The sequence below is a fragment of the Eretmochelys imbricata genome, chromosome 1, assembly GCF_965152235.1.
Source record: "Eretmochelys imbricata isolate rEreImb1 chromosome 1, rEreImb1.hap1, whole genome shotgun sequence".
Lineage (NCBI taxonomy): Eukaryota > Metazoa > Chordata > Testudines > Cheloniidae > Eretmochelys > Eretmochelys imbricata.
Window position 1 is genome coordinate 337,092,814 of NC_135572.1, and position 22,372 is coordinate 337,115,185.

A 22,372-nucleotide genomic window follows, 5' to 3' on the forward strand; every position below is an offset into this window, starting at 1 on the left:
CATGTTTTGTATACAGATCCATTGCCCAATCCGCAGTAGCACTTGTGACATTACCTACTACAAAAAGTAATATTTCAACACCAAACTAATTGCCATCAGCTCTTTTCATGCAGCATAGCTCAAGACAGAGAAATTCATTGTTAAGATGCACACAGACAGAACACCAATTATTAAAATCATCAATATTTATCCCGCAGGTAAAATTCAGCTCAGACAGGATGGGGACATCTGTCACACCATCTTTACATTTCAGAAGTTTAAAACTATTCTGTAGAAGTTACTTGTGAAAGTCACATTTTATGTCTGAATAGCACAACTAAAGAAAAGCTTTGTTTTCTCTTTTCTTTTGGCGGATAAGGAAGCAGGGGGACAGGAATTGTGTTTATTAAACTGTAATTCCTCACCTATTCCTTGCCTTAGTAAACATCAGTGCATTCCAAAAAAACAAAACAAGAGCACAGACTGATGCCTTTCAGTTCATTAAGTGAGAAGCAGAAGAGAGTCCCTTATAATCTCCAGTACATCCACTGAGATAGACCTGGTGTTACATTGTGGAGCATTTCAACACTTCCATTTCTGAAGGTTCTACCTCTTGCTTTTTTTTTTAAATAACAATCCCTAGCACTTCATGTTTAAAGTTCTGCAATATTTAAAGACAAGGGCCTGATTCTGATCTCGCTTCCACTTGTGTAAATCAATAGCAATGCCACTGAAGCCAATAAAACTACACTGGTGTAAAACTAGTGAGAGAGCTCAATCAGGCCACAACTCCCTGGCTACATTTAAGACCTACTCATTCATCCTTCCAGTAGGTATTCATACTTATAAACTGCTGGGTCTGAAAAGTGACCATCACAATTTTGCTTTGGGGGGCCCTTTCAGCGTGGACCTCACTCTCCGCTGCAGTCTGTCTCATTTCATTTCCTCCCTGCTTTTAAAAACTCTTCACTTATCATAAAAAGATGGTTTTAGAATGATCATTATTATCACTGTATTAATCGCTATATCCATACCCTTTCAATCAATTTACTCCCCTTTTAAAATTGGGCCCTTTCACTTGCTGCTATGTGTTTGTTTTAAGAAGGTGGCATTTTATTATACTGTATTTGTTTCATTTCTTTTGTACAGCATTCCCAGTGCTTTGGCCGGAGGCAGCACCATAGAAATACAATCACTGGGCCAAATCTTGCATTTCTAACTCCACTATTTAAAAATTGAGTAAGGGGCTTAGGAGCTTACTAATTATTAATATAATGATGATAATCATTACAATTCAATAATAAATAAACTAATACTTATATGGAATTATCCGTCATTCAGATTTAAAAATCATGCTAATATTAAACCTGTATGGATGCTGAAAAGGCTGAAGATGTAGCGCTGGATGAGGCCTCCACAGAAGATGAATCACAACTGGGAACTGGAAGGGGGAGAGGCAGCATGACTACCCCATCCTCCCACTTCCCACATCCCCTAGGGTTGTATAATAACAACGTTGCTTCCATAGCATTTACAAATGAAAAGATGCCCAGACATCACCTTATGTAATCATTTGTAAAACAACTGAAAATTATAGTGTCCTCAAATACAGGAAAAACATGGCAAACCAGGATTTCATCAAAGGATATTGGCACAAAGAACATCTTGAAGGAAATACACAGTCATCTTACGTAAAGTATATTTCTTAATTCAAGAGTTCTGGGTTAAAAGGGAAATTCTAATGTTTATTCTACTGCCATACATTACCAAAACGGTAGAATAGTAGGGGTGAAATCCTGACCTCATTTAAGACAATCAGAGTTTTGCTGCTGACTTCAATGGGGCCAGGATTTTAACCTACATGTAGGCAGTGTTGGGAATGGTCAAGTGATTTCAGCAAGTCTCTGAATATTTGACTATGTAGGAGAGTTTTGCACAATTTAAAGAACCCACCAAATGAGAAAGAGTGGATTTCTGTGGCACTGATAGCACAACAGCTATTAAACTAATTATTCCTCACAGAATTAAATCTGAGACTTTTCCTGTGCATAAGGGCAACTAAAGGATTAATAGGAAAATTGCCTGTCTGCTTAGCTGGAGTTGATTGGTGGCTTCAAAACAGCTGTAAAGAGGAAAGGGCTGCCAGGCACAGGGGTGGGGTGGCTGCCAGGGAAGCCTGAGCAGACTTCCCTTGAGCAGACTGTCAAGGAGCTGCCAGAGAAGTCTGCTGTCCAGAAGGAGAGTCTGGGGAAAGCCAAGAGAGGAGGCGAGGTGGGAAGCAGCTCAGGGAACAGCAAGGGACTGGAAGGAACTGGTTCTATCTGCTTCACACAGGGGCCTGGAACTGTCCATCCTTCGCCAGGATCATGGCACTCCTTAATCTTTATTACCCCAAAAGGGCAGAAACTAATAAGGGCCTGGCCAAAGGGCTGGGGTCATAACAAGAAATCGATAGACACAGAACTAAATGATTGATAGCAGGAAGGGGAGAAGCTGTCAGAGTTGGTGTAGCACTCCATAGAGCCATAAGAGGGTGCCAGCCAGTAAAGGCAGCCTTGGAATGCTGTGTTAATTTAACATACTTGATTTATCAGCATTTTTGTCATGTTTTGCAAATCCTTTTACAGTTCTGAACAAGCTTTTCTATGCTTGTATTTACAGTGCTGCTCCACACCATCAACGTCTATTTTGTATGTACCCATTTCTTCAATATATAAAATATTTGTAATGGGTATTTATATCTGTGCATATTCTCTGCAAGCCATATTTAGAGCAAATATCCCTTTCTTGACAAATATTCGTTCTTTCTAATACTTCTTTCACATATGCTATTTTTTAAAAATGCCATTCTGTCCATGATGTACACTGATCTTCAAATCCTTCAATAGTCTTAATATTTTATAATTAAGTTTTACCAGCAACAACAGTCTAAATGCAATGTGCTAAAATGCATTTGTGTTTTAGAAAAAAGTTATTACATTTCTATTTATGCATATTAACATTTTTCTGAACATACATTTCATAAGGATTTTCATTCTATGGACTTAGTATACGGACTACAAAGTTGCGTTGACATATGGAGGCAGAAAGATCTATCAAGTCAGTTATCCCCAAATTAAGTCTCTGAACTGGTCCTGACAGGTCAGAGATGAAGGTGTACTGAACCCACCCTTTCCATCTTGTTTACCAATCTGCAATGCTTAAGACATTGCTTTGTAATGTATTGATATGAAGTCTGTGATCATCTATGAATCCATGGCTGCCATTTTTCAACATATCTTGGCCTGGAACTTCACTCAGAAAGTGCAGCTAGAACTCAGATTTTGCTCAAAAAGCATAGGAGCCTGCCCCCTGAACTGGAAGCTCTCCTTCAGTTTTACAGTAATATGGGGCCTATGACACACAGTTGAATAGTTCAAATTCTATACAATATAAGGCAGTGATACATATACACACACTAGCCGTCCATTATAGTACTATTATTTCCATTGATACAGAGGGTTATCTTTCCTGATGAGGAAGCCGAAAGTATGTCCACTAACCGGTGTGTCTATACCTTTACCTCCTCAATAGGCATGTGGAGGGCCTTGGCTATTATTTTTAATGGATCTTGGAAACCTTTATAATAAATTTTGGGGCCATGGGTCAGGGGACGAAGAGGACAGGGTGTTACCATGCTAAAAATAAATCATCCACTTCCAATAGACTTTGCAGCTCAGGCTGGAGACTGGTCTCTGAAACCTTTGAGGGGAGCTTCAGAGCCTAAGCCCCTAGTCTACACAGATATTTTTAGCACTGCAGCGTGAGCTCCATGAGCCCAAGTCTGATGACCCAGCCTCTGAGACTTACTGCTGCTCACTGCATAGATGTACCCACAAATTGTACATTTACTGGGGGAATATGCAATTCTCCTAGCACTATAAGTGTCCACCTGAAGCTTGGCTATCTCCCTTGCATGACCAGAAGTGCCGACTTTCTAATTTCTCCAGGGATGCTTGACCCCTACTTCGCCCCACCCTGCCCCGCCTCTTCCTGCGCATTCTGCCCCCTCCCCTAAGCATGCTCCACCCTCGCTCTGCCTCTTCCTACCCCCACTCCTCCCCCTCCCCCCAACGCCTCCTGCATGACACTGAACAGCTGATCACCAGCAGGCAGGTAGCGCTGGGAGGGAGTGGGAGGAGCTGATCAGTGGGGTTGCCGGTGGGTGCTGAGCACACACTATTTTTTTTCAGTGGGTGCGCCAGCCCCGGAGCCCCCATGCAGTCGGCTCCCATGTCAGAGGGGCAATGTCTGAATCCAGGAGAACTGGACAACACCATACCAGTGGTGAACAGAACTCTAAGTAGTAAAGCAACAGACAAACAAACAAAAATAATTAATAACTAACTATGAACTATAAACTAAACTGTAAAACAATTAAGCTATCAACTACAGTAGAAAGGTTGGCAGTCTCTTGACTAGTTGGAGCTCCGTCTCTAACCTGTGAAAGGTACTGAATGGGGGCTGGCATACTTTGGCCTTATGTGCCCTTGCTATGGAGCATGAGGAGTGAAAAATGCATGATGCCTTATGAGTACTGCTGACCAAAAAGACTCCAATCTCGGGGGGCACAAGGTGCATGCACAGCATAAGTGGAATGTGCATACAGACAAGCACTCAAAGGAGAATGCAACAATGTCCATCTGTAAGCCAGGTGTACTTTCCAGCACATTATCTGCTAAGTTTCCATGACACATGTCTTAATGAGAGGCCTGTGCAACAGCGACAGGATTTGTACAGAGATAAGTCTCATTGGTTTACTTTGGTTTGTCTTTGGCAAATGCCAAGATTGCCAAAACTAATCAGGGAGTGATGTATCGGACATTGTGCTGCCTTGCTATGGGCTCTTATCCAGCTAGATTCTCAGCAGACTGGTGCATTCATGTAGTGCTTCGCAACCAATAAATTCAGAACATTTCATTTTGGTGTCCACTCAGCTTCTGACAGTTGGTATTAAAAGACACATCTCTTTATCCCTCAAAGAAAGCAAAAATCTTATGATTTAATTTGAACTTGCTGGTCAACTTCTACAATGTTGCTACAAACTAATGAAATTACATTGTCAAGCAATGACGGATCTATGCTAAATTTATGTAGCTTTAATGCAAGCTTCAAAACCTAAATTAACATAAAGAGACCAGCAGAGATGGCTCAACATTCAATGAAGGTCTGATGAATGTAACACTGCGGTATTGCCTTACCTTTGTGTATTGTTTATGCAGGTTTCTCCCTTAATGTGACGCAGTGAAAAAGAGAGGAGAGGGAAAGAGATGCATTTTTTCCAATTATTTGACTTCCTTTAATGGGAACTCTTCTTTGCTATAATTTGTGTATTGATCTAGACCTTTATGAAAATTTATTTACTTTTCAATGGGTACTTTGTGCTAATTAGGTGAGAAAGTATTACTTTCCTTCGTGCTCTTTAGAATAGAGCTAATGATTTTCTTTGGTGTGAACAGCTCTTTATTATCTTGAGATGTTTTTCCTGATTGGGACAAAGTCAGGATAAAAGTAATAATTGATATTCTTATCACATGATACAAATATGGGGCCATATTCTGCAACTGGATCTGCCCACACAGAGCTCCCTGCAGGAGTGGGCTATATTTTCAATCAGAAATATGGTTTGTTTTTAATGTTACATTCACTATTGAAGATAGTTGAAATAAAAATATTGATCCTTTCACTTTTATTTTTAAATACTTCTGTTTAAAAGAAACATTTATTACTTTTTAGTGCAGATTTTGGTTTCATTACTGTTCCGGCAACTAACTGATTCACAAGAGTTTAGCTTTCAGGATGGTTATGTTTTGGAACACATTTGAAATCAGATGAATCAACCATGCCCCGCGGGGAACATTGCTCTGCATTAAGTTGCTAGCTCTTCTCCCCTTAAACAGACATTTTCTAACACAGCAATCACTGAGAATCCCTATGTATTTGACAGATACACAAATTAATTAATTCTTTTAAGTAACTTTACAAAGCCCAAGAGACATGATATTACAAAGCCTTCCTGCCTTACTTTCAAAGTGCTGTCTCAGAGTCCAATGAACACTGATATTTATAGGACCATCAATATTGTATAAGTAGGGGGGAAGTGTCCAGCCCTACAACTGTTTTCTCATTGAAGACTTTGCTTTGTCCTGTAAATGTGCTAAATAGGCAATTATTTGTTTGAACTTCATCTACATTGCCTCAGGTACTTGGCGTAAGGAACTAATGTTTCTTTTATACAACCTCAGAGTATTATCCTGTTGGGCTGCATGACAATTTATATGAATACTTAGTGTTAGTTTTGCTCTCGGTGTCTCTCTTAGCTAGAGTGATGTATTAAAATTACAATGAACCCATCTGCATTTTAGCTTTTTCATATGAAAATATTTTCACTATTGCCATCTGGCTCATCGTAAGTTTCAGATAAATGTAGCAATGACACATTTGAAATGGGATGTCCTAATGCGATTCTGTTAAATCGGAAAAAAAACATAAAGAAAACATAAAACAGATTTATCAATAAAAATGTACTTACCTTCATATGTTCCACTTTCTAAGAGAGCACCACTTTTCTCCAGTTCCATAAAATCTTCAACAGTGATGAATATATAGTCCACACCCGGGACCTCCCCCTCCTTATGTGGCCTTGTGGTGCCTAATAAGAAGAGAGAAAGCCATCAAATTGATCTTTATCAAGCATATATTAACTTATATTTGATATCTGAAAAGTAGTACAAAACCTTCATTAATAAGTGCACTGTGCTAGTCCTAGTGTATGGTTTGAGAAAATTATAGGGTGGTAAATTAAATGTTTGTACTATATAGTGCATCATTCTTTCCCATGTTATCTGCAAAACTGTATAACTCTAACTATCTGGATTTTCAATGTAAATATGGACGCTGGTGGAGGTGTACGAGAGCCATTTGGGATTCTGGGCCAGATTTTCTTAGGTTCCAGTTTACATACCTCTAGCTAATAAAAAAGAATAATTCTGCTGTGCTTATTGAGGTCACCACTGGGATCAGGAATTTATATGTAAAATTAGTCTTTTTTTATTTATAACTACCACATTTTCTGTGGTTTTAGTAAAACTCAAACAGTTATTTTAATGTATCAAAGTCTGCCTCTGCTCACTGCAATTTTTTCTTAGAACATTTCATGTCAGGATTATAATCTGTGTGATCAACTTTATGGATAAATATTAAACATACATTTTAACGGAGGAGCCATGGAGGAGACTCCACAACTAACAACTTAAGACACTTTTCCTTTATAAGTCTGATTTTGAGCCCCCTGCAACCTCAACTTTCACAGAAACAACCTCTTTTTGGTTTAACATTTTGTTCGTGTGATCTCTTGTTAGATGATAATTTTTGAGTTGTTTGAAGTGGACCACACAAGGTGTTCAGAGATCTGAAACTTTTAAAACAACTGCTATCTTTTTTTTCTAAACAAGACTTCAACTTTTGGGGGGTGGAGTGAGGTAAAGGGGAATCCCAATTCTAAAAACTGGCACACATGGCATACATAAGTATGTTGGATGGACAATTCTGAAGTTATTCGCTGTGGAAAAACTGATCCCTGGGAGCTCTGCACGGTCTCCTGACTTTGTGATAAGTAATGAAAACCATTGGAACACTGCAAGGGAAGAATTTCAGTCTCTGCAGCTCCTGAGCTCCTAAGAGGAAAGTTTAATAAGCACTCAGGAGTCAGGTTTGTCAGGAGAGAAAATGTAGCACTTTCTATTAACTGTACAAAACACTGAGGGCCCAATCTCGCAATGCTCATGGACACCTGTGCCTAATATCATTCTGAGTCTGCTCAAGCTCTGGAGACATCCAGGTTAGACTAGGGATGCTCAGAGACTTAATATCAGGATAATAACAAGGAGTCATGACCCTGTTTTGAATAAGGAATTTTTGGTGCGTTGAAGTTGGGCTGTACTTAGTCATAGCATTGGGAAGCACATAATACAAAACATAAGAAGACAATTATCAGCCAAAAATACTAGAAAAGATGTAGTTAAGATTATAAAGAGATTATCTATTTTAAAAAACCTAAAACCTAAAAAAATGCTATTTTTTACACACAGAAAAAATATCTAAAGCTAGGCAATTTGGTGTTACATTCACACACACAAAAAAAAAAAACCCGAAACATCTGAGTCAAGAAAATTTATCAGAATTTCTGGAATTACTCCTCTGAGTTCCAACAACAGACTTAAGTTTCCCTCTTGTCTCTATCCTGATTACCATCTCTGATCACCTTTCCCTATTTAAGTTTCACTGTTAGACCACAAATCTCTATTATCTCACGAAAAATCTATGTAGTGACTTATAAACTGTGAATCAAACACCTAAATTGGATGCTAGAGACCAAACCCTTCACCTCCCTCATCATATGGACCAAAGACCATAACATCAGACCCATTATCCTTCATAAATGGTCCACATAAGACACTGTTCTCATCTGAGTCAACTATTGGCTAAATACACCAACTCTACCTAATCCAACTTCTCAAGATCAGTCAGAACACATGCTCCAGATACAGACCAATTTGTGCAATCTCCATTCTGAACATATAGGCTCTTACCTACTCCCCACAACTCCGTCTACACATGTGTGAGATCTCCGCGTACCTGATATGCCTATTATATAATCAGACAACAAAGAGACATAACACTATAATTCAGATAACCAACAGGGAGTGCTTAACCTTTTTCATGCAGCCCTTAGGAATTATGCTCCATCAGCTTCCTAGTGATAGTTGCCTCTAAATTTCCTCTTGTGGGGAAAGCAGCATAGCACAGTGTTGAGAATGTCAGCATTATCTTATGTTGCACTATCTCCAGAGATTTGGGGTTATGATAATAGATGTGTTAACCACTTAGGATCCACTGTAGTATAGACTGCTATAGACTATAGACTGCCAACTCTTCAATATTCACCACTTTCCCTCTGAGTCACTACTGAACTAATTCCCCAGCATTGTGTTAAGAAACACTTCATGGTGAAGGTGCTGTCTTTTAGATAAGACATAAAACCACAAAAATGTAGTCATTAAAAACTTATGGCACTTTTCCCCAAAGTGAAGGAATGAACACAATGTCCAGGCCAAATTCCAACTAGGGTATTACATTCTGCTTACTTAACTTCCCCCTCAAGTTTGTGTGTCCTAAATTGTTAAAGTGCTGCAATGTTTTATTTTGGAAGTAGCTGCAGTTCATGTCAGATAAGTTATTTCAATGTATAGTATATAATCTGTGTCTCAGTTTGTAAAATGTTTTGTGATTGCACATTTCAAACTATGTTACCTTGCATTGGAAATCCCAATTTGCAAATTGCCAAGTTACAGTCCCTTAAGCCTGCATGCCACAGCATTGGCCCAGTTTTCCCATACCATTTTTACACTGGTGTAACACCACTGATCTCAATGGATTTCCTCTTTAACTGCACCAGTATAAGAGTATAAGTAAACCCTATAAACAAACCCACAAGCATTCCTGGATTAAAATATTATTTATTGTAGTCTTTTATTCTACTGCTTCATTAATATAACAACAAGGGGGTTTACTTTATTACTAGCTACAGAAAGCACTGTGTGCACATGAACATCTTGCTCATCTCTTTGCAAAAACAGGATAACCTCCTTATGGAGAAGCAAACCTTAAGAGGACATACTTGCTACTGCTTGTAATGTTTAGCTTATTACTAATGTAGAAAGAAAATCACAAGAATCATAGAATACCAGGGTTTGAAGGGACCTCAGGAGGTCATCTAGTCCAACCCCTTGCTCAAAGCAGGACCAATCCCCAACTAAATCAACCAGAAGAAGGCTAGCTGCCATGTTGTTAGGAAGGTAGTTTGAGAAAAAATGTAATCCAGTTCCAGTTCCATAACAAAAGGCCCCGGGGTGTCAAGGACACCAAGAGGAACATGTATGAGGGATAGTTATGACAACTGCAATCTGGGGACACATAATTCACGCCCCCACCCTCAAGCCCTTTGTTTCTGATAAATCAGATAGGAGTGGAGGATACAGCTTTCTTAGAAACTAAAAGCTCAGTCCTGTGAGTACTGAATGCCTTCTACTCTTGCTGAGTTCACTGAGGTGAGTGTACTGAGCATCTCTCAAGACAGGGCTTTTAAGACCTCCATTCTAGCCTCAGATGCCTGCAGCTACTACTGAAGTTTTGGGGACCAATTATCCTGTCACCATCAGTTTCACACAGGTGTAATTATATTGACTTCAGTGTAGTGACTTCTGATTTCCACTGGTGAGAGAGGAAAATCCAGCCAGGTCAGAACTGTGTACATGCATCCAAGGACAAAATTTGGCCTTAAATCTTTCAGTCAAGACCAGCCTTTGGAAGAGCTCAATTTACTCTCTAATCCCTTGTTCCCATCCCCAGTGCTGGGCTGGTTACACAATTCTGAAATGTATGGTTTGGTAATTTAGTTATCTGGAAAAACTCAGTTCAGATGTAGTTTGTTTTTGCCCTTCTACTTTTACTCCAGTTTTTAAAAACTATTTTACACTTTGACAGAACTCTACATAAAAGCAAAATGATTTGTATATGGCCAATTAGCTTATCTGAATGAGATCCCATGTTCTGTGCTCTACTAAGGAAACCAGAAAGATTAGTTGAGTAAGTGAGGTATAGAAAAGCCTAATCCCACTTAACAGGTGATGTTACCCTACATGTAGAGTTCTAAAATCAGAATCAAGAGGTACAAAGTAAGGAGACCTCAATTATTGTTTATACAGTCACCATTTTCCTAGTTTTAATATTGCTTATGACATAACAACCCTGGATGTGTGAAACAAAAAGAAGGTACCAGACTATATTACAATAATTCATTACTTGTTTTTAGATGTGCATTATAGTAGGATAGACAGACATCTAGTGGGATTGACAGTTATCTATGTACAATTGCCAATGCTCCATGCTCTGCACTGGTTACCTATTTACTCCAAAATGAAATTCAAGAAATTTTTAAAGCCTCAAAGCATCTGGAGTCCCACTGCCTTCGAGATGTCCTCTTCTGTTTTGTCATAAGGGTTACTGTAAGATCAGATGAGGCAGCTTTGATGTCAGTTAGAAATTTCTAAGGCTGGTAGCAGAGTGTTTTCAGAAGAAAGCATTTGCCTTTTGGAATTTGCTTCTTCTGCTGGCACTACCAGGGTAAGTTTGACTCTTAGGGAGCAGCGTAAGACTCACACACTCAGCATACTGACGTTATGCCAATATTCAGGTCTCTGGCGAGGCAGCTAGGCAGTGAGACTGCAGTGAGCCATTTACATGAGTGGCCTTTGCAATTTTGTCTATTGTTTTTTAAATTGTTTGTAGGGCACCCAGACACCAGGACAGTAGATGCTGAAGAAAACTTAAAATAAATGCAAAAGGAAATAAGCTAATATAATGGCAGTACAGTATTTTAAAGATAACTTATACATGCACCTGCAAACCAATAAATAACATTAATTCCATGAAATACCAGTCTTATGTCTGCCACCAATGGCTGTAGTTCTCTCTTATACCTGTCCAGATGGCTGAAAGGATAAAGCATAATAGACTAAGGAGTCAAACCAACTGAACACTACTTACATTAGAAAAGCTAAAGAGATATAGTCCGATTTGCAAATGAAGGGGTCTTAGCAGAACACCAACATCCTACATGTGCTCCCTTAGGCCATTTATGTGCCCACATGCTGATCTCAGATGTGGTTATATGAGCAATTTTCTTCACACCAACATTTTAATATTCTAGAACAGCTGTCTTAACATAGTCTGTGCTTGACATCACCATTCCCAATGCCTGAAAAGCTGCCATCATAACATCCTCTGTTACTGGTGCCACTGCTCACTTATACACTATATGAAAAGAGTCAGACTGTAGATTTATATAAATGTCAAGTCAGTAAAATTAATGTTAGTTTGAAAAAGCGGAACCACTGTTGCAGAAGAAGAATAAATACTACAAGTTGTTCTATGCTCAATACAGTAGACATATTTTTCAAGAACACTTCATCCTTGCATGGTAAATAACCCACGTCTTACCGTCTTTGGCAGCATTACAGGGATAGCATCACATCTTTACTCTATATGCGATGCATAAGAATGGAGGTAAATCCTGGAGTCCCTGCATGCTCCACTATCTACCCACAAACTTTATGCCGGTTTTTGTATGCAGCTGCCTTACCAATGCTCTAGCTTTCTAAGTGTATTCTAGATGTTTATTATGTGAATACTGTTCAGTGCAATATGTGGCCAAAAAGGCATTCACCTTCCCCGTGCCAAATCTCCATTATTATTATTATTATTATTTATTTGTTGTATTACAGTTGTGCTAGGAGCTTCACAAACACAGAGGAGCAGGCCAGTCTAAATGTGTGGTAAGTCACAGCACTGGGTGCTCAATGAAATATTAGATTCATTTTTCTATTAACAGTATTTTATAGAAACTAGGACCTTAAAATACATTTTTATTTGTTCAAAATATAACAAGAAGACTAATTAAACTATTAAAACAAAAAGCTTCCAAGTATATAATACTCTTTGGTTAGCCAGGCACCGAGAGAGAATTTGTTCTGTAATTCTGCATTGTACAACAGCTTGCTATTGAAAGCTGTATGCCAGGCTGTCATACACTAAGATAGCTGGAGGGATCCCTCCCACAGAAACAGACTGCTAATCTTTAATAAACTTCAGTTAAGCCCTTGATATAACCTTGTATACATTTTGCCTTAGAAAATTTCAACAATATTTAATTAGCTGTTTTGTTTGTTTGGCAAATTATTCATGGACAATATTACTGTAAGGAACAGAACTGTATAGGAAATTATACCAATCTCATCAAATTACTAAATACATAAAGCAGAAAAACACCACATTCATTTTGTTCTGCTGAATTCCCAACTGAAGGGAACGTTGAACATCATTTTCAATTAAAGTGAATGTAGGTCTACTACAAGGCAAGAAGCCCCATGTGTTTATGATATTTCTCACAGTAACAGCATAAAACACAATGTCATTAAACCCCCTTTTGCCAAGGGTCACAATAGGCAAAAGATTTTTTTCCATTTTTCGGAGTCACTTGTTCATTTGTTTCCACTACCAAAAATTTCTCTGGCATATTTTTTAAATAAATAATGTGGGTAGCAGTGAGCTGACACCAAAATCCCTGAAGTATTTTTCAGGGTTAATCATTTCAAACTCCATTAATGAGCAGTGGTCTGACACCAATATTCCTGGAGCATAGCTTAGTTTAATCATTCTAAACCCCACTAATAAGCACAGTCTAAAAGCTATGGAATGAAACAAAACCAGGCGCTTAGCGATTGCTGAGCTATACCATTAGATTTAACTTATGTGTTCCGTGGTCAGAAAAAAACAGAAATTATATGCAATAGTGTTTCTTTTCCTAGGACAGGTATTGAGCATTTCCTGGCCTAAACTGTTTTAAAATGATGCTGCCACATTCCATCCCAGAGCTGGTGGGTGATGTGATTCCTGTTAATCACATCCTTCATTCCCTATGTACCATATACTTTCATTGATAACAGCTGGAGTCATAGGTGAGCTATTAGGGCCCCATCCAATGTCTGCTGAAGCCAATAGGTGCCTGTCCATTTACTTCAGTGAGCACTGCATTAAGCTCATAAAGAACAAGTGGTACAATTGTTTGTGAAGCACTTTAGGACAAAAGTCTTAAAGCATGTGTTATAATTTTTTTGGAAATACTAAAATGTAATATCACCCAAAACAGTTGAAAAAATTTCACAATTTTGGTACATCCACATTCTATAATATCTCATCATGCCGATGACAACGTATTCTATATTTCACATGGAAAATAATCTTAAAGACTTCCTGGAGTCAAGGCCACAGCAAGAACACGTCGCTGAAGGGACTGAAAAGCAGACAGTACTTCTACAACAGGAGTTACTTTGTTTTCTCTTCTCCTTCAAACTCCTTCACTGATAATTATACCTAATAGAGCTGCGCAATTTTTTGTAATTTCAATTTTTTAAAAATGGCAACATATTAAGAGATTTTTGTAAAATACTTCTTCTGTTTTTTAATTGTGTCTAATATCTAATCAAAGAACAAAGACCTATCTCTTATTAGAATGTACCATTTCATAAGTTGAAAATACTTTGTTTTGTAAATACTACCAGCATTTTATTCATACATGGCTGATATCCCATTAGAAAAACAGGTTTGGCAATAATTAATACTAGGAAGAATCTTGTGTGTATAGACTATATTAACATTGCTAGAATGTAAATACCCTGCTAAAGGGAAAATTCTAGTCTTACCCATTAGAAGAAAATGAAGAATTGGTGTCCTTTAATATAAAGAATCAGTATCTCTAAGGTCAGTAAGGAGTAATAAATTACTCAGTTTCTGCCACCTGAAATGAGGTGTTGGGGTTGGGGCAAGGTAAAAGGAACACTGGCCTTTGTGAGAGTGTCCGACTACATCTAGTCTTAAAAACCTTGCCTTAAACAGTCCTAGTCTTTTAACCTTCAGTGCACTCCACAAGGCCCATTTGTTTTCCTTAGCTATGAAGGATTGGAAGAACTTTGGTAGAGGATTAAAAACATCTTAAATATGTTGTCAGCTGCTGTGTTATTACACTCTGCCATTATTGGGCAAAGGAGGGATTACTGGAGTAATCTATTTTTATAATTGTATTTTTAGATCAATACATCCATTCATCCTGGGCTGCTTAGGACATATACAAGTGTGTGCATACATTGTGTTACAACAAGGAAACATCTTCAGTTCTTCAAAACTCAAGGCAAGTTTTCTGCATAAATGTTAGTTAAACTTGTGCCAAATAATTTGGATTAGTAAACCTCAAATTTATAGTACTTTTTACAGAACTTTTTTTTTTATTCAACGTACGTCCACTAGGAATCCTATTTCAGCAAAATCTGGATTTTATTTTTCTCATTTGTTTTTGCACATTGGGGTTGGCACAGCACAATGCACACAAATATTAAATAGAGATGGCCTCTACTCCTAAAAGCTCATATTATGAAAAACAGATACACTGGAGCTGAGCAGCACTGTAAAATGTGGAGGTGGGAATGACAGTGTGTTGGTTGCTTAGTCACTGGTTTGTTTGTTTGTTTGTTTAAATTACAGACTCGTTGCGGAAGTACATAGGTCTAAAGAGTGACATTGAAACCGGCACTACTGGTGTAACAGAAGGAACACAATGGGAAATGGGCTCAGGATGTAGGCAGAGGCAGAACTGTGCAAGGTGCTAGTTTCTGCCTTTGTCTAAAATGTAAATATACTGGGCCAGATCTAGAGCTACTCTGATTTACATCCACTGAGGATCTGACCCGCTGTATGATGACGACGATGCCCTTTGGGGGCAGGCACTGACAGAAAAAGATGTGGGGGTAGTGGTGGATAATCTGCTGACTGTGATGCTGGGCCAAAAGGACTAATGTGATCCTTGGGTGCATAAACAGGGGAATGTCAAGTAGGGGCAGAGAGGTTATTCTACCTCTGCATTTGGCACTGGTACAATTGCTGCTGGAACACAGTGTCCATTTCTGGTGTCGACAATTCAAGAAGGATGCTGATAAACAGGAGAGGGTTCAGAGCAGAGTCACAAGAATGATTAAATGATTAGAAAACATGCCTTACCGTGTCAGACTCAATCTATTTAGCTTAACAAAGAGAAGGTTAAGGGGTGACTTGATTGTAGTCGTTAAGTACCCGCATGGGGAACAAATATTTAATAATGGGTTCTTCAATCTAGCAGCGACAGGTAAATCCCAATCCAATGGCTGAAAGTTGAAGCTAGATAAAATTCAGACGGGAAATAAGGTGCACATTTTTAATGGTGAAAATAATTAAGCATTGGAACAATTTACCTGGGGTTGTGGTGTATTGTCCAGCACTGGCCATTTTTAAATCAAGATTGGGTGTTTTTCTGAGAGATCTGATCCAGGAATTATTGGGGGAAGTTCTATGGCCTGTGCTATACAGGAGGTCAGAACGGATGATCACAATGGTCCCTTCTGGCCTTGGAATCTATGAATTCTACAAAAATTTCTCCACAAATCAACACAACTCATTGTATAGTAATCATGGTATAAAGTAGGTCAGTTTCTTGCTGTTGGTAAACTCCTCATTCCATCTTCAGAGTTTCTACTTTTAAAGATGACTTTGACCCAATAATAAATCAATCTATAGAAGAGTTCATCATCTGTACAGATTCTGAGAAAATGAAATGTCTTTTTGCATTATCTTTACCAGGAGTACCTTTTAAGATGTAAGAATGACATTCACAGATAAAAGCTAATAACGGAGAAGTGTGAATACCTTGTGTCAAATCAAGCATAGAAGATTGCAGCCATGGTTGTAAAATAATAATAATAGTAATATGGAAATCACTTGTACACACAGATTTTATAGGAATCCACAGCAGCTAAAATGTATTGTACGTAATTCTTGGGAGAACTCAGACTGGAAATTTATGGGCATTCGGCATCTAAGGATCTAGTTAGTAGATTACCTGTCTGTTATCTGCCAGAGAAAATGTACCTTTCAGTGTTCATGAAGTGAAACAGATGAAAAGAAAATAAATTACTTGCAAATCTTTCTGAACTCCAAATTGTTGTCTGAAATGTTTCTTTAAAGTGTGAATTAAAAGCTTACTGGAAACAATGGAAGATGCTGGAATTTCTTTCATGAACTTCATCAGTGCCCTAGACCACACTTCCATAAAATTTCCCATTGCCAGTTCCCTTTTCAGGCTTATGTTAAAACTAAAATACCACAATTGGACTCATAAAGGCAGGCTGGTGAGTAAGCAGTGATGTCACTTCTGAAGAGAAGCTGGATATATGTGATTGGCATTTGGAAAATCTATTCACAGACTTATACTTTCAAGATTTCTTCTGTTTCAAAGGTATTTAGTGCATCATTTCCACGGATTTCCATTCTTTGAGATAGAGACATAGAGAGGGAGAGATACTGTGGTAAATCCCAATTTCTTTTAGAAGCCTGGATGCTCAATCGCATTGACCACCCAACCCTTTACTCCCACATGGATATTTAGTCCCAGGTCAGGTCAACATAACATAATTTTGCTGGCATGTCCCTGACTGACACAGCTACGCTAGCAACGCTCCCCCATCATGTAGATACAGCTACACTGGCAAGAATCCTTTTGCTTGTATAGCTTATGTAATTCAGGTTTAATTATACTGGCAAAAGATCTCCTTGTGATGGTATAAGCTGCATCTTAACTAGGGGGCTCTGCCAGTATGGCTATACCACTACATCTGTATTGGCAAAAGCCTTTCTAGCATAGACTAGCCACCCCACTGAAGCCAACAGGTCTATGTGTGAGTTTAAACACACACAAGAGCAATTATTTTTAGGATCATGCCATAAATTAGGAAGCTACTATGTGTGGATATTTGTGTGTGTGTGTATGTGTGTGTTTCATTCATGTATTATTGGAGATTTGGGAAAGTCTGCAACTAATGAGTTATATACAGATTACGGGGACCACCTTTTCAAAAGGCAAAAGCGGGACACATGCAGGAGCCCTGCCCCACTCCGTGGCCCCGTCTCTGCTCCCTTCCCCACCCGAGGCCCCACCCCCCTGCTTCTGCTCTTCCTCCTGAGGCCCTGTTCCTTGTCCAGGCTGGAAACTGGAGCCCTGTGTAGTAGGAGCTGCCCAAGGAGCCTGGGCCACGCTGTGGAGCCCTGAACTCTCCACCTACACTGGGCAGAGGACTGAGGTGTGGAAGAGCAGCCCCTGGCCCATGTCACTGCCACCCCGGGGGGGGGGGGGGACACAGAAGGAGCAGGGGGCAGCGCCTTGTGGAGAGGGGAGGCTAAGGCCCACCTCATCCCCCCGCCTTCCCCCATTGGGAACAGGCTGGCACCTCCCTTGAGTCTCAGGCAGGTGCGAAGCACCGCTGCAGGGAATCCGGGACAGTCCTTCAGCCCAGGACCAGGACTCGAACTCTGCATTTTGGAACTGTCCCGCCAAATTTAGGGCAGGTGGTCACCCTAATACAGATGTGGTTGGATGTTACTACTTACATTAAGAGAAATGTGACTCATTATATGTACAATGCTTTCTCCTGTTAGGAGAGCTTAATAGGGACATCATCTCTTAGGATTTGTGGCAGAATAAAGATGGTCACATTGGCCCTATCTACACTAGACTTTTTTTTTTGGGGGGGGGGGGGGGGACTCTATTGCTTTACCTCCAGGGGAGGTAACTATGGCAGCAGTAGTTTAGACAGGGCTCAAGCAGCTGCTGGCATCTCTATAACTACTAAGCAGAATTAGACAACACAGTGGCAAACGTACCCTCTGCAGTCTCAAAGGCTGGGGCAGGTCTTTGCCTGGACCAGCAGGAAAAAGGGGTAGAGGCTCCTCTAAGGGTCCACCCCTCACTTGGGGGTCTGCATTATCTGAGTAGGTGGGCAGGCTGTTGGGGCTCAGGTATGCCATTGGACTCTGTATAGCCCTCTAGCCTGAGCCCAGACTTGGGAGAAAGCATCTCCTAAAGAAGCTGAGGAACTGGTCTGGGGCTCCTAATGTGTGGTACAGTGAGGATATAATCCCCTTCCACCAGCCTGTACAGACTTTCGATCCCAGAGTGCCTCCTCATGGTGAGACCCAGCACCGCAACAGCTCTGCCTCATTTTCCCCACAATATTCTTCAGCCTACTCCTGTCATAGATGTGACTTGGCCAAGCTATTCAACTCCCCTGGAATAACTGAGTTCCTTAAAGTCCAACAAAAGACAGAAAGAAAGGAATCTTCAGTCCCCTTCTTTACAGGGAGGCCACAGCCACAACAGCCTGCCTTAATAGCCACCAACAGGCACCTGGGCCCTGGTCCACTTAACAGTCTGGTCCAGGCCTATTCTCTTACAAAAGGCTCTGGCTGGCCATAGTCCTCAGACAATCTGGACCCCAACCAGGCTTTTTGCCCCCAGGGAGGAGCAGTCTGTTCACTCTCCTCCTATGTCAGACTTCAGCTGCTGGGCTTTTCTCCTCAGAAGCCCAACACCCAGCACAGGTGTAGCAGGGCAGGGCTAAACAAACGGTGCAGACTGGCCCCAGGCCTCCAGGCCGTTAGAGAGGCAGGCATCCCTGTTACACAGCCCCTTAATCCCTATATGAGGGGAGGGTTGTGAAGTCCCAGAAATGGTTTTGGGACCAGGTGTGGAGGACTGATGGCAACCCTTTACCAGGTGGAAACAATTAAAAAGGGAATCTGTACTGTATGCGTAATTGTGGGATATTTCACAAATAAATTGATAAAATTGCAGCCTAATTAAATCACATCCCTTGCATTTTGTCTTTTTTCCCCAGAGTCTGGGACAATGCTGTGCCCTATACATGCTAGGACTTCCTCTATTCCCACCACCAGTTCATCTGTCCCAGTGCTAATGCAGTGATGGGCTGATTTCCCCTGAAATGAGTAGACAAAGACACTGTATTGCAAGGTGTAAATATACTTCACCTGCTTCAGTATTGGTAAGTGAAATATATGACAGTTTACAAAATACAAGTGATATTATAGTATTCTGCTATATGTGTGTGTGTGTGTTCACCTACCTGCAATTTTTAAAAGATGGAGATATAATCACAGCATAACAGGGTACAACTCCACTGTTTTATGCGGCAATAAATATGATCAATATTTTGATCAACCAGTTGCGTACCATCTTCTCAGATGGCTTGCAGACATTGCTACAAAGAATTTCTGAACAGATCCAAATCTGACACAGGTCAATGGCAGTACATTGGAAATTCTCTACAGTGGCAATGAAAATAAATAACACCATTTACATGGGGCTGAACACTGGTTCCCTGACTCTTCTAAGATGAGTCTATTTGTGGAGTACAGTACTGTTCAGTTTCAGTAAGCGCATCAGAATCTGGTCCATAAAGCTTTACATTGTTGAAACACTATACACATATTATTCTACACTCTGATATTTTTAATTTCTTTAACTTTTGTAATTAAACATTTTTAAAAGCAAGAGCTGAAGAGAAGAACATCTGATATACATTATGGTAGCAGCTATTCTACATAAGGATTATTATATGGTATTGCATAAGCATTGCATAAGGTTGTTAGTAGTTTATACATTGCTTAGAGAGCATGTGTAACTGTATGCTCAACTGATCATACACGTTCTATTTAATATACTCTTTTAGGGCAAGGTTGTTGTGATTATTATCAGGATTTCAACTGTACTGAAATAAAGACAGTAGTTGAGGCTTCATTGGGCTTGTCCATACCTTGAAGGGACAAGTGGAAGCCAAGGCTAAATTTGTTTGAATTTTATTGGAAGTGTATGTTAAAATACTTTGGGGGAAAACAATTTGGGAAATCTTAAAAGGATGCTACTAGACTAAGATAAATTCTGTAGGAGCAGGAATCTCAATAACAAGATTAAAGAATAAAAAGCAATACTTATTGTGGGGGAATCTTTCTGACACAAAGTCTCAAACCCTCTCTTCATAGTTTTCTTAGGCTACGGCTACGCTAGAGAGTTTACAGCGGCGGAGTTGCAGCGATGAAGCTGCGTCGCTCTAAGCCGACAGGAGAAAGCTCACCCATCTACTTAACTACTCCAGCCCCGCGAACGGCAGTAACTATGTTGGTGGGAGAGCTTCTCCTGTCCACACCGGCACCTAGGGTCAGTGTAACTTATGTCGCTCATGGAGGTGGCTTTTTCACACCCCATAGCAATATAAGTTATATCACAATAAGTGCTAGTGTAGACATAGCCTTAGATATTAGTTTGAGGCTAAATAAAATATAAACATCTGATAAGAGATTGGAGTGTGATCTGATCCGTTGCACATCCATCCACTGAAACTAAAAGTTCTTGGAAAAATTACACTATCTGGCTTCAGGACACAGAAAAGAACTGCAAGTTTGTTGGCCTTTATTTTTTGTCCTCATATTAGATTGTAGATCAGATTGTAGGATCAGGGTCTTGGTTTGGTGGTTTAAATTTAAGCATTTAAGGGATGAGTATAAAAATATTGCTCGGGCATGCAGGAGTGAAATCAGGAAGGCCAAATCACAACTGGAATTGCAGCTAGCAAGAGATGTTAAGAGTAACAAGAAGGGTTTCTTCAGGTATGTTAGCAACAAGAAGAAAGTCAAGGAAAGTGTGGGCCCCTTACTGAATGAGGGAGGCAATCTAGTGACAGAGGATGTGGAAAAAGCTAATGTACTCAATGCTTTTTTTGCCTCTGTCTTCACGAACAAGGTCAGCTCCCAGACTACTGCACTGGGCAGCACAGCATAGGGAGGAGGTGACCAGCCCTCTGTGGAGAAAGAACTGTGGTTCGGAACATTTAGAAAAGCTGGATGTGCACAAGTCCATGGGGCCAGATGCGTTGCATCCAAGAGTGCTAAAGGAGTTGGCGGATGTGATTGCAGAGCCATTGGCCATTATCTTTGAAAACTCATGGTGATCGGGGGAAGTCCCGGACGACTGGAAAAAGGCTAATGTAGTGCCCATCTTTAAAAAAGGGAAGAAGGAGGATCCTGGGAACTACAGGCCAGTCAGCCTCACCTCAGTCCCTGGAAAAATCATGGAGCAGGTCCTCAAGGAATCAATTCTGAAGCACTTAGAGGAGAGGAAAGTGATCAGGAACAGTCAGCATGGATTCACCAAGGGCAAGTCATGCCTGACTAATCTAATTGCCTTCTATGATGAGATAACTGGTTCTGTGGATGAAGGGAAAGCAGTGGACGTGTTGTTCCTTGACTTTAGCAAAGCTTTTGACGCTGTCTCCCACAGTATTCTTGCCAGCAAGTTAAAGAAGTATGGGCTGGATGAATGCACTATAAGGTGGATAGAAAGCTGGCTAGATTGTCAGGCTCAACGAGTAGTAATCAATGGCTCCATGTCTAGTTGGCAGCCGGTATCAAGTGGAGTGCCCCAAGGGTCGGTCCTGGGGCCGGTTTTGTTCAATATCTTCATAAATGATCTGGAGGATGGTGTGGATTGCACTCTCAGCAAGTTTGCAGATGACACAAAACTGGGAGGAGAGGTAGATACGCTGGAGGGTAGGGATAGGATACAGAGGGACCTAGACAAATTGGAGGATTGGGCCAAAAGAAATCTGATGAGGTTCAACAAGGACAAGTGCAGAGTCCTGCACTTAGGATGGAAGAATCCAATGCACCGCTACAGACTAGGGACCGAATGGCTTGGCAGCAATTCTGCAGAAAAGGACCTAGGGGTTACAGTGGACGAGAAGCTGGATATGAGTCAACAGTGTGCCATTGTTGCCAAGAAGGCCAATGGCATTTTGGGATGTAT

At 40.2% G+C, this 22,372-nt stretch overlaps 1 protein-coding gene across 1 annotated transcript in view; it reads right to left on the minus strand.

The window, feature by feature from the left end:
• MAGI2 (membrane associated guanylate kinase, WW and PDZ domain containing 2) overlaps nucleotides 1-22,372 on the minus strand; it is a 1,194,001-nt gene that overhangs the window by 502,484 nt on the left and 669,145 nt on the right. Inside the window, exon 3 of the mRNA XM_077807869.1 lies at nucleotides 6,551-6,670. Coding sequence (XP_077663995.1) covers nucleotides 6,551-6,670 — 120 coding nt within the window. The remainder of the gene's footprint in view (nucleotides 1-6,550; nucleotides 6,671-22,372) is intronic.